The sequence below is a fragment of the Paramormyrops kingsleyae genome, chromosome 24 (genome assembly GCF_048594095.1).
Source record: "Paramormyrops kingsleyae isolate MSU_618 chromosome 24, PKINGS_0.4, whole genome shotgun sequence".
In the NCBI taxonomy this organism is placed as follows: domain Eukaryota; kingdom Metazoa; phylum Chordata; class Actinopteri; order Osteoglossiformes; family Mormyridae; genus Paramormyrops; species Paramormyrops kingsleyae.
The window spans coordinates 18,046,095-18,057,979 of record NC_132820.1 but is presented as its reverse complement, the minus strand read 5'-3'; the positions used below and the strand labels follow the sequence as shown (position 1 = coordinate 18,057,979).

The 11,885-nt window shown below is 45.3% G+C and overlaps 1 protein-coding gene and 1 non-coding gene across 2 annotated transcripts; both read left to right on the top strand.

Moving 5' to 3' along the window:
• The first annotated feature begins 25 nt into the window (after positions 1 to 25).
• trnaw-cca (transfer RNA tryptophan (anticodon CCA)) lies at positions 26 to 97 on the top strand. Its single transcript has one exon. It is a non-coding gene; the product is annotated as a tRNA-Trp (tRNA).
• A 337-nt stretch (positions 98 to 434) lies between these two features.
• On the top strand, positions 435 to 10,705 carry LOC111854966 (ubiquitin carboxyl-terminal hydrolase 12-like). Its single transcript, XM_072706487.1, has 9 exons — positions 435 to 626; positions 1,910 to 1,990; positions 3,573 to 3,786; positions 5,002 to 5,260; positions 5,594 to 5,665; positions 5,775 to 5,858; positions 6,958 to 7,155; positions 7,247 to 7,325; positions 7,938 to 10,705. Exons 1-9 carry the CDS (start codon positions 579 to 581, stop codon positions 8,037 to 8,039), a joined length of 1,137 nt encoding a protein of 378 aa, XP_072562588.1. The 5' UTR covers positions 435 to 578; the 3' UTR covers positions 8,040 to 10,705.
• Positions 10,706 to 11,885: the final 1,180 nt, after the last annotated feature.

Below are 11,885 nucleotides of genomic sequence, written 5' to 3'. Positions count from 1 at the left end.
GCACCTCAAGCGGCGTAATGAAATTGATCTCGTGGCGCAACGGTAGCGCGTCTGACTCCAGATCAGAAGGTTGCGTGTTCGAATCACGTCGGGATCATTATTTATAGGGCGCTGCCTGTGTTTGGTAACCTTAATCCCATGATTGGAAGTACAGTTACACCACCTTTATAGCTGGAGGGGTAATGACTGGAACGTCTCATCCCTGTAAACTATAAAAGCAGTCAATTCTACTCTACTATTTTATGGAATTATTTTTCCTGATTTATTACTGCCTTGCTGTGTTTTCACGCCTATTTTAGCGTATATAGATTATAGAAAAGTATTATATCAATTTTATGCAATTAAGTAATTAATAATAGGTAATATAGATTGCATGATGTTGATAAATTTTAGTGTAATCGTGTAATTAGGAGATCATAGGTGGGGGTGGGGGGGCGTGGTCAGGGCGGCTGCGCCGGACGCGTCTCCCAGCGACACTCCCCGCTTTCGTTTTCGCTGGGAGCTTCGTCCCGGAACTCCCGCCGTTGCGGCTGTCACGGTTTTAAGCTGGGGGTTCGGTTCAATATGGCGGCGGACGGATGGAAATACTGATGACAGTTCGAAAGATTGTCTCGATTTGTACGATGGTAAGCGCTACTCACGCCGCTCTGCGCGCAGAGCCCCGGGGGCCGGAGACCGGAGACCGCGCCGCCCCTGGCGCTTTGCGGGCCCGCGGCTGGGGCAAAGCAAGGGTCCGAGGGTGACGCTTTCAGGAAGTGAACCCACCGCCTGCGCTCGTCGTTATTGTAGTTTTATTATTATTATTTTACTGTTATTATTATTATTGCGGAAACCCTTAAACTTAGACGCATTTAGTGTGTTAGTTACGCTCCAGCTGCTGGGACGAGCTGCGGTCGGCCCGGCCACCTTCCCCAGCAGTTAGCAGTTAGCAAGCGGCTATCGTCTGCCTGCATAGCCGGTTCTCTAACTGCACATACCGGTTATGGGATTTAAAGCAAAGGTTCGCATTTCTGCTCCGGTATTCTGGCGGCCCGCTTTCCCCTTCTTGCTGAGGCGGCCTTGTGCAGCTTTTATGAAGCCCGTCGCCCCTCCTGAGCGCCGGCGTTATTTTATCCTCCAGCCTCTGATAGAGCGTAACGTGCGGGGGTTGTGTGCCAAAGCCGCATCGGGACTGCTGCTCTCCTGCGCTCCTGGAGCCTTTTGCAGGATGTTTAAACTCTCAAACAGTTTCACACCTCTGCATGGCCCGGACATGCTGTGTGATCCCGATATGCATGGGCACAATGGAGGGGTGCCTTGGGCCGTGTAAGATGCTACGTGTCTTTTTTTTAAAGATACTTGAATTCTGCGGTTTGGCTGAGTCGGAACTCTTCAGCTGAAGGATCAAGTCTCAGGCACAGTAATCCAGCATCCTGTCTTCCTGGCAGCAGTCAGCCAATACGCGTGGCTCGAATTTTATCCTGACCTGCAGGCATTGTCACGTCATTTATTGAAACCCATCAAGGATTTGGGGCATTTCGGAGCAATACCAACTTCCCCGGATCGATCGAGTGTTCATGCAGGGATTGCCGATTGTCTGGTGTGGAGAGGAGACTCTGTGTGGATCACAGCCGCACACTGCCGCTGTCTCTCCGGCGATGTCCCGCATACCAGACTGCGTGTGACTTTGCGTCATTACAAAGGGCCTGGAGCTGGATTCGGATTATGTATCTAAACAGAATACCACTTGCATGTAACATGATCTCCTCTTACGTCCAAAATGTCATGTCAGAAGCAGTGGTGATGGTTAAGCTTTCTGCTATTCTGTTTGATTCATATTACTGGGACAGTGAGGGTTTAAGTTTCTCTTACCCCTGACACAAGCTGTTTTTTTTATTATTTGTTATTATTATTATTTTTTGTCATGTAGGGCGCCAATGCCTCTGCTTTGGAGAAGGAGATTGGACCAGAACAGTTTCCTGTAAATGAACATTACTTTGGATTGGTGAATGTAAGTGTCATGCAAGTCTGCTGTATTTTTATTTGCTCAATCCCCCCTTCAGGTCCCACCCCTAAAAGAAATGGATGCTACGTTAAACAATATTAGTATCAGTTGAGTGGTAAAATTATTTTAAATCATAGCGGTGTTGGTGTATTTAGAGGTGCCATTTAGAAGTCAGCATCGTTGAGTAGTTTGTATTTATAGGCATTGCGTACCATTACAAACAAGCGTGAAGATGCACGTCTGTGTTTGCTTACGGCCCATGACGGCTTTGCGTCTCCTGCTCAGTGCTGTCACGCCAGGTCCATGTAGCGCTGTCTGCTCTGGGCTTGCTGTTTGGAAGCAATAACTGCCAAATCAGTAACTCTTCTAAGTAACTCTCATTCTTTTTATGAATTACTTTACAATATTCTTGTTGTTACCCAGTCCAGTTGTGTTTCACATTTGTACTGAACTGTTCTTCATTTTACCTTTGTGTGCTTATTTAGTGGGCACTGAAATGAAATATTTTCAGTGTTCCTCAGACATTATGTAGGTTAAGCTGCCTCAAAGCAATTCCATGTTTAAAAAGTATGTCACTGGATTATCTTAGTACCTGGATAAATCATTTAGTGGTTTAGTCACCTTTATCTTAACTACACGTGGTGTACGTTCTGTGATTTGAGTATCTTAATGCATGACCTTATCCACACACACACATACTTTTGTACACCTTTGTGTTAGTGTGTACCAGCCACGCATTTAAAATATGTCTGTGTGTTTAAGGTATATTAAAATCCAAATGCACCACAGAGTTTATTCCAAGAGCAAAGTCAGACCTCCTATTGCCAGAATATTTGGCCATGACCTTGAACTTCAGATTTCCCCTTTTTTTGGCTTATTCTTAGCGTGGTCGTGAGGCAGAGAATTAGTGCCCTGTGTAGGGACCCTTGCAATGGCAATGAGATTGTTTGCCAGGTCCGGACCAGAGAACAGGCTGCTCCCCAAAGCCAGGTTTTATTTTTAGACGTGCTGTAGTGACCTACAGACAAATTAAAGTGAAACTGTCTTATGAAAATCCCTGTCTCCTAATGCAAGACATTACTGGGTAATAAATTGTTTACATGACTTCCATTATTAACCATCTGGGTGCCCAGGCCTTCTGTAATCCATCATATTGTCTCTGCATTTAATTTCCTGCCCTTATATGCTTGGCTTGTGTTTTCATGCAGTTATGTTTTTTCTTTTTATCATTCATTATGATTTGAATGCCTTCTGCATTGTGTTTACTGTGTTATTGTCGCATTAGCGTTCACACTACAAAAGATGTGATCAAATGTGTTCCAGTCCACCTGAGCTAGTGGTTTGACTGATTAGATCACAATGCGTCGTGATGGTCGTTTACACTCGTATTTAGCTCTATCCACTTGTGATCCAGTTGCCCAGGACACATTTTAAAACCAAGTGTAAACAGGCTCTGAGTTTTCTGCCATTGGTTTATTTAATTTTCCACCCCTGTAATTCCCTCATGTTATTCCAAATGAGTTGCTTTTGGCTGATTGCAGGTCTCCCCTTATGACCGTTCTCTTTCTTGTTTGCCCTTGTGCTCCAGTTCGGCAACACCTGCTACTGCAACTCAGTCCTACAGGCGCTGTACTTCTGCCGGCCGTTCAGGGAGAAGGTGCTGGCCTACAAGATGCAGCCGCGGCGAAAGGAGAACCTGCTCACCTGCCTGGCCGACCTGTTCAACAGCATCGCCACGCAGAAGAAGAAGGTGGGCGTCATCCCACCCAAGAAGTTTATCTCCAGGCTGCGGAAAGAGAACGGTGAGATCAGCAGGGTGTGAGTGAAGGAGGGTGTGTGTGTCTGCTGTGTGTGTCGTGGGGGGGGGGGGGGGCTTCTGTTTTCAATCTATACGGTACCTTTTTTTGTGGAAACGAAAGGTACGCATATGCTAAACCAGTGGTTCTTCACCTTTTTGCAACCCAATTTTTGCCATGCCAGCTTAGTTGCCACCTTATATTACATATAATAATATAATATATATTATATAATTATATATAATAACCTTATAAGTACAGATCTAAATTTATACTATGATCCAGCACGCTGTGTACTCCGCAGTTTAAGCCAATCAATGCCTATCGCACAAATCCAATTGGTTGTGCCAATGAATTTTATATTAAGTGTCTGGTTTGGCTTCTTAGATTGGTTGAGTGTTCACTACGTTTGCGCTAAGCATTTGCAGACCCAGTACCCATTTATTCAGACGCTCCTCTACTTACAAATGAAATACGTTCCGAACGCTGCTGCGCGGTGGGAGTAGGGACCAGAAGTCGTATTAGGCGGAATTGGGGAGCAGAAAAAATTGTTGTTGCGGACAGGAAACGGGAGCCCAGTGAACATAATTTGGACTTAGTCCTCTTCGTTCGTATGTATGAAAGTTCGTAAGTAGAGGAGCATCTGTATAGTATAATTTTAGGATTGGGGCTGGGAAATCTGATTATGGATCGGAGCTTGCTGGTTTTAAAATGTTTCCATTTCCAACTCTGCCTCGTGACCCTTTCAGAACTTGCTGCAACCCAAATTTGGGTCACGACCCATGGGTTGAGAATCACTGTGCTAAACATTTAGATTTTCTAACAATGGTAACAGGTTGTCCTTTTTGCATTATTTCAGATGGAACTTTTGTTAACAGACCTAAATAGTCCAGAAAAAGATCTGTTCCATTACAACAGGGGTGGCCAGTCTCATCCAGAAAGGGCCATTGGGTTAGATTATATTCCTAATTAGAGGACTGATTGACTGAGTCTTCCCACACCTGGGTTTTAACAGCTGAGCTGAAGGTTACCTGCATACACACCGGCCCTTTGTGGATGATCGTACATTACCTGATAGTATTAATCAGTTCTAAAATTAAACTGTGCATTGCTTTCTTTGGCCTTGGGTTTGTCTACATTTATATTTCAATTATCATTCGATGGCTGCTGTAGTCAGAAAGACTCCTCATTGCCCCTGTTAATCCCATCATCCTTCTCCAGAACTTTTCGACAATTACATGCAGCAAGATGCACATGAGTTCCTCAACTACTTGCTCAACACCATTGCCGACCTCCTGCTGGAGGAGAAGAGTCAGGAGAGGCAGCTGAACGGCAAGCTGGTGTCCAACGGTGGAGGGGGCGGCAGCGGGAACAGCACCGAGGTGGAGGAACCAGAGAAGACTCAACAGACCTGGGTCCATGAGATCTTCCAGGGCACGCTGACTAATGAGACCCGGTGCCTGAACTGCGAAGCGGTGAGGTTGGAGGAGGTCAGGTGGAGATGCAGGAGCGAGGTGGAGAGGAGATGGAAGTCAAACACTCTCACCAGTCTGCAATTGACGGATTTCGACTTTGAGAGATATTTGGTGGAATTGGAGCGCTGGGCTTATATCTGCCGTGGAACTTGTTATGCAACTTGTCATTTCAGAATTGCACACTGGTCCAGTAAGACTATCTCAGTAAATCTTATTGTAGCTTTTAAGTCATAAATAATCGAGGGGGTTCTGTCGCTGTACCACCAGCGTGTGGTGGGCCTCCACCCTCTGGGTGTCGGGGTCATGTGACTTATGTAGCCCCGCCTTCCGCAGGTGAGCAGCAAAGATGAGGACTTCCTCGATCTGTCGGTGGATGTGGAGCAGAACACCTCCATCACGCACTGCCTCAGGTGAGCATCAGCACCTCTGCCGGCTCTGCTGGTGGCCTTTACACAGCTGCTCACGGCTGGGTCCCAGAATGCCGTTTCAGTTATTTTACTTATCTTTCTCTGAGGGCAGAGGGTTCAGCAACACAGAGACGCTGTGCAGTGAGTACAAGTACTACTGTGAGCAGTGTCGGAGTAAACAGGAAGCCCAGAAGAGGTGAGTGTGCCTGCACTGGCTTATAGTTTTAAATTTTCAAGGCAGAGAAATTAAAGGTCAAATATCTGAAGGCAACGCTAAGGGTATTTAAAATAAGAAATACATCATTATTTTTCTGACCCTTTCTAAATTTGACAGCAGATCTATTTGCATATTCTTAGTAGTTGATTAATGGCTATTTTGCTGATATTGGGAATTTTCCTTGCCATAGAGGATGTGATACATTGTTATTAAACTTACCGTGTTTGAGGATATTTTATTGTCCTGTGTTCCTTTTCACAATTACAGCTCTGGAAAAAACCACAGCACTTTTTTTTTTGTTTCACTGATTTCTCGATTTCTGGGTGTGTGTCTGAATAATATATATTTTTCTGGTTCTTCCCTGTTTCTCATTAATGAAGGGCTTCTTCTTTGCTTTATGGGACTTCGGTCCTGCTTCTAGGAGCCTGACATGAACTATCCTAGCAGTGTGCTTCTCACCAGGTCACCTGATGTCATTCTCCGTTCCATGAGAAACTGTTGGATAAATTAACAGTCACTTCTGCCATTTGAAAGTTGTTTCTACCCTCTGCTTGGCTGATTTCTGATCATTCTTAGTGTCTCTGGCTTCACTTTGTTCTTGTGTCCTGCTGTCTTAGAAATTTTGAACCTGGAAAACACCTCCGGCTTAGTGTAGCCTTCTGCCAGCTGAGCCAGGATTAAACCAGGATTTAAAAATACAGATGTTTTTTTTAAATATAGAGTGGTCTTTAAATTTTTTCCAGAGCTTTCTAGTTTGTGGGCGGGTCGGGCGGTCGATTGGTTGGTCTGTGTGGCATGGGGAGGCGGTCTGTGTGGCACAGGCAGATGGTCAGTCGCTCTATCTACAGTGGACAAGTGGGTGGTCTGTGTGGTGTGGCCAGTCGGTTAGTCTGTGTGGCACGGGCAGACAGTCGATTGGTCTGTGTATCGTGGACAATTGAGTGGTCTGTGTGACGTGGGTGGGTGGGCGGTCTCTGTGGCACGGGCAGATGGTCGGTCAGTTTGTCAGTCTGTGTGGCTCGGGCGGTTGGGTGGTCTGTGTTGCGTAGTCTGTAATGTTCCACCCTCTGACCTCCAGGATGCGGGTGAAGAAGCTGCCCATGATCCTAGCTCTGCACCTGAAGAGGTTCAAGTACATGGACCAGCTGCACCGCTACACCAAGCTGTCGTACCGCGTCGTCTTCCCTCTGGAGCTGCGGCTCTTCAACACGTCGGGAGACGCCACCAACCCCGACCGCCTCTACGACCTGGTGGCCGTGGTGGTGCACTGTGGCAGGTGGGCCTCCTCCGCCGCCTATTGCACTTAAGCCCCGCCCCGCCCCTCCCTGCTCGTGAACCTAACATGGAGGTTGTGTCCTTTTTGACAGTGGGCCAAACCGAGGTCACTACATCACCATCGTGAAGAGCCACGGCTTCTGGCTTCTGTTTGATGACGATATCGTGGAGGTAAGTCTGGCCATCATGTCACAGAGATTCTGCTTAGTGTGATACTAAGCAGATGGGCTTTTAATTCAGGTTGTTATTGACTTGGAGAGGAAATGTTTGGATTAGAAACATCTTCCCCCTTTACAGAGTGATGGAAAAGTCTGTCACATGTTCTTATGTGTGTTTATAAATGGTCTGGCTACAACATGCAGCTTGGTCTCCTGCAGTCAGGTCTTGTGTCTCTAGGTGATTTACGAGGTTTTGTGTGGATTAAGGCAGATATACAGTAGAACATCCGCTTATGGGTTGAGGTGCCCCCACAGACTGGGCGGGGCACCATCTGTCTTATCAAGTATTCAGACAGGTCTTTAGATGCCTCCTCCTCTTGTGAGGAATGTGTCAGACAAGGTAATGATGAATGTGTGTCTTGTGTTCCCCACAAAAATGCTGGGCAAAGAATTGTAGCTTATAAACTCTTTAAAATTAATCTTCAAAATAAATGACGAATAGGCTGTTGTGGGTGTGCACATGGCTTTTGGTATCTGGTGCAGATTAGTTGCTGCAAGTTCCAGCTCCTTAAGTTCTCCTTCCCTCCCACACGTACTCATGTTCTGCCGTCCCTCGCTTGTACAGAAAATCGACGCCCAGGCCATCGAGGAGTTCTACGGACTCACTTCAGACATCTCGAAGAACTCCGAGTCCGGCTACATCCTCTTCTATCAGTCCAGAGACTGAAACATGGTGGGGGCCACCGGGCAGGACACTGCTTCCTTCTGGGGCCAGTGCAATGCAGGGTAAGTGCCAAGGATCAGGGTGTCTCACTGGAGCAGTGCAGGTCCTCTGAGTCAGGGAGATAGTGACCAGAGGGTGAGCCTCTACGCCCTGCACTGGATTTTGTAGTCGGGCTGTTGCATCAGCCTCTGCTGTGAGCTGAGACGGGCTCTACAGTGTGGATACTGCTCGAGGGCTGCATAGGGTGTTAAATCAAGGGATACCCACGAGGAACATTCTCTTTGTGTGTGAACTGCACCAACACTGGGAGGTGTGGACTGGGTTAATTGCCACGACGAGGGTCCACTGCAGATGCAGCATAGCGCCGGTCGTCCCACCTGCGGACACACGCGACGCCCACTCATGTCGGACAAGCCCACGTGTGCAATGTGCCGGCCGCTTCCACTTTCACACGGGTTGGGGGGGGGGCATCGTGTCGACGCCAGGGCTCCCAGCCCAGGGCTACTGGCCAGATGACGCATTCTGCGTGTGTCAGCGAATTCACCGGACGTGTGGTGGAGTGCTTTCCGCACTCTCTGTGGGATTCGTGAAGCAGGGTCAGCAGGACGTTGGACAGAGGCCGTGCCGTGCTTTGGAGATGCCTGCTGTCTTGGCTGCAGGGATTACACAGCTCCAGCTCCGCCTCTCCGCTGCAGACGTGTCTTGGAATGTAACTGGACACTTGGTTGTCGTTCTTTTATTTATTTATTTTTCTCTCTGTTGAACCCCTGTGATCAAAAGAGCTTTGCTTTAAGACTGTACCATACCACTGACCATCGTATTACAAACATCTTTTCAGCGTTACATTCTCAAACATAAATGTGCTGCTAGTTAAGATAATTTTGAGGTAATATAGCCAGATGTTCTTATTTGCGAAAATGACTGTAAATAATGGCGGTTTTGGTTATGACACTAAGACATCTTCATTAAGCAAGAATGTAATGCGGTGTGGTGTTTGACCTGTTCCTCCATAATTCTTTGTAGGTGTAACTTACCTGTTATTGACGTGGAAGTCATTGTACAGCGTCGTATAAAAAGTTCACAATTCCAAGCTTATCTCACTGAGTACCAGCCTACTGATTATATGTCATCTAGTGGTAAATTACCACCGGATAGTAAAATGCTTTGCTGTGACCTTTGTAACCTGACTGGTGGAGATGCTCTATCCGAGGGATAGTCAACACTTACCCTGGAGTGTCGCTATCCAGAAGGTTTTCTATCCTATGTGAGGAGTTACTATTTGCCTGAGATCAGGTGTGGCTCATCAGAGACCAGGTAGGATGGAAAACCGGCTATATACTGGCACTCCAGGATCAGGGTTGCCTGCCCCCTACTTTACCCCCACCACTGTGGTGTTTGGTGAGCAGAACCACACTATCCCAAATGGGCCCATTTCCTCGAATTCCTGCTAACATACACAAAGTTACAGGCCAGTAATAGTGGCTTTTGTTTCACATGTGCAGCTGCTTTCCAGACTATCCTCTACAATAGTGTTTCTCGACCCGGTCCTCAGAGACCCCCCCAGACAGTCCATGTATTTGCTCCCTCCCACCTCCCCTGTAGACTGGGTTGAGAGACACTCCGTCGTCTGAGTGGGTCTACCATACCCTTACACTGCTTTTTGCAGTTACAGCCTGCATATATTCTATATATATTTATATTTTTGTGATTAAAACTACCTTTTGAGCACTACATGAACACATTTTCCAGGTTGGAACTGGATTACGGATGATATGATGGAGTGAATGTTTATCTTTGGGGGGACACAAAGGTCTTATTAATGGCCTTCACTGTGAGTGTCAAACCGAAGTCTCTGATTGGATGAAGGTCTAACGGAAAGGTGGCTGTCAAGTTCTGATAGGCTTATTTTGAAATCGGCTGCTGGCTCGTGAGCAATCATCTTAATCGTCCTGACAATGCATGACGCTACACAGCTACAGGAATAAACCCGTTTACATAATTCAGGGGCTGCTTTAATGCACTTCTTGCAAACCATACTGACAACTGTAGCACTAAGCTCACATGCAACTGGAACAGAGAAGTATGAGTAGATTAACCAGCCATGTGTTTGATACTCAGACCTTTTTAGGTCACCATTTTCCCCTAGATGGTTATTTTTTTTTTATATTTCTTGTTTAGTCTGTCATTAAACTGGTGGTGGGTTTGTCCTAAGTCATGTCAGCCCAAAAGAGAGAGAAAGCAGGAAGTACCAATCAAGCTCTAATCATTGAATACATTGTGTAATAGCTTGAATTTTGGGGGAAAAAACTGGTCAGGCCATGAATGGTTACATTTGAATCATTTTCAGCATTCCACACGTTGAAAAGCTTTTATTTAAACACTGAATTATTAACTTCAAACAGACACATTCCTGTGTTAAGGGAGCAAATAGGGTGGTCCGGGATATTATCTAGGTCTAGGACATTCATTCTGATTCTCTGAGAGAGCCTGTCGTGGTCGTTAGGGGCTCCGCATGCGCTTGACGTGTTGGGAATGTGTTTACTGCCGTCTGACTTGACGTTCTGGTGACTGTGTGTGTGAGGACTAATGCCCCAATATGGTTCTAATATCGTTTCTTGGTTATCTGGAGATTTAATCTAAAGCTCTTGAATAAAGACGTGGAAAAGTGACTCGGCACGTGTTGCTCTTCCTTGGCATTCTTTCATATACAGTGATCACAGAAAGTCTTCTCATGCTGGTTTAATTCAATAAAAATAATGCAAATTTATTGGTTGTATAACAAATCATTACTTTATTCATTTGTCTTTTTTTTAAAAAAAAGTGAAAGTAATTAAAAGTATAGATCACGTTAGAAACATCCAGTAGTGTTAAGTAAACATTCCATGTGGTAATAAACCGAAACCCACATTATCGCCCTGAAGGCTGATCTGACTTACAAAGGTCATTGACAAGCAGCATCATTTGGGGCTTTTTAATTAGTAACAGCTTTGCAATGATATAAAACGGCAAACATTTGTGCTTGTATTTCTATGGGAGCCAAAGGCCACGATAGCAATGAATAGCAAAAGGCTAGGAAGAGAACTGAAGAAAAAACACTTAAGAAAACGTCTGTGTAGAAGATGTGGAAATACATTAAACGTTGGTGGTCAGTGACTTTTTTATGCAACCATTACATTTTCAACATTTTTACAGAATTTAGTGTCTGAGCACTGTATGTGTGTCTGTGTGTATGTATGTATGTATGTATATATATATAATATATATATAATATATATATATTATATATATATATGGGCATGCTATGTAAACATCTTTTGTTTGTTATTCCTGTTATTCCGTATTTACACTAAAAAAAAACACCCCGCAGACCACACTGACTCTTGCGGCTTCTCTCGTTTTTCCAGCATTTACATTAGTGTCCATCTGCTGTTTCTAAACATCTGTGCTGTCTTTCAGGAGCTCGTCTCTAATGTCAGCAGAGCCATCAGGTCTCTCAGCAGCCGCCGGCCGTGTGGAGAGGAGCGGCTGTTGGCTGCCTCACACACTGCAAATACCTACATATTCTGTTTATTAGACACAGATGCTCGCTAAAAGACAAATAAAAATATTTCAGAAGTCTGAAACCTTCCATGTTTTACAGATTTCTGAAGATGATTTTTTTTCCCCTGTAGGATTTTGACATGACTAAAAGTATTGGTGAGAAATTCATGCTAAAATTATTCTAAACATCTTTAATCAATTCACACACACTCACTCACAACGGGCAATTTAGGGAAGTTACTCCCATACAGAACATTTTTCATGCTGGATGTGTCGGGTGAAACTTGCCATTATGTAAGTCTTTAAGAA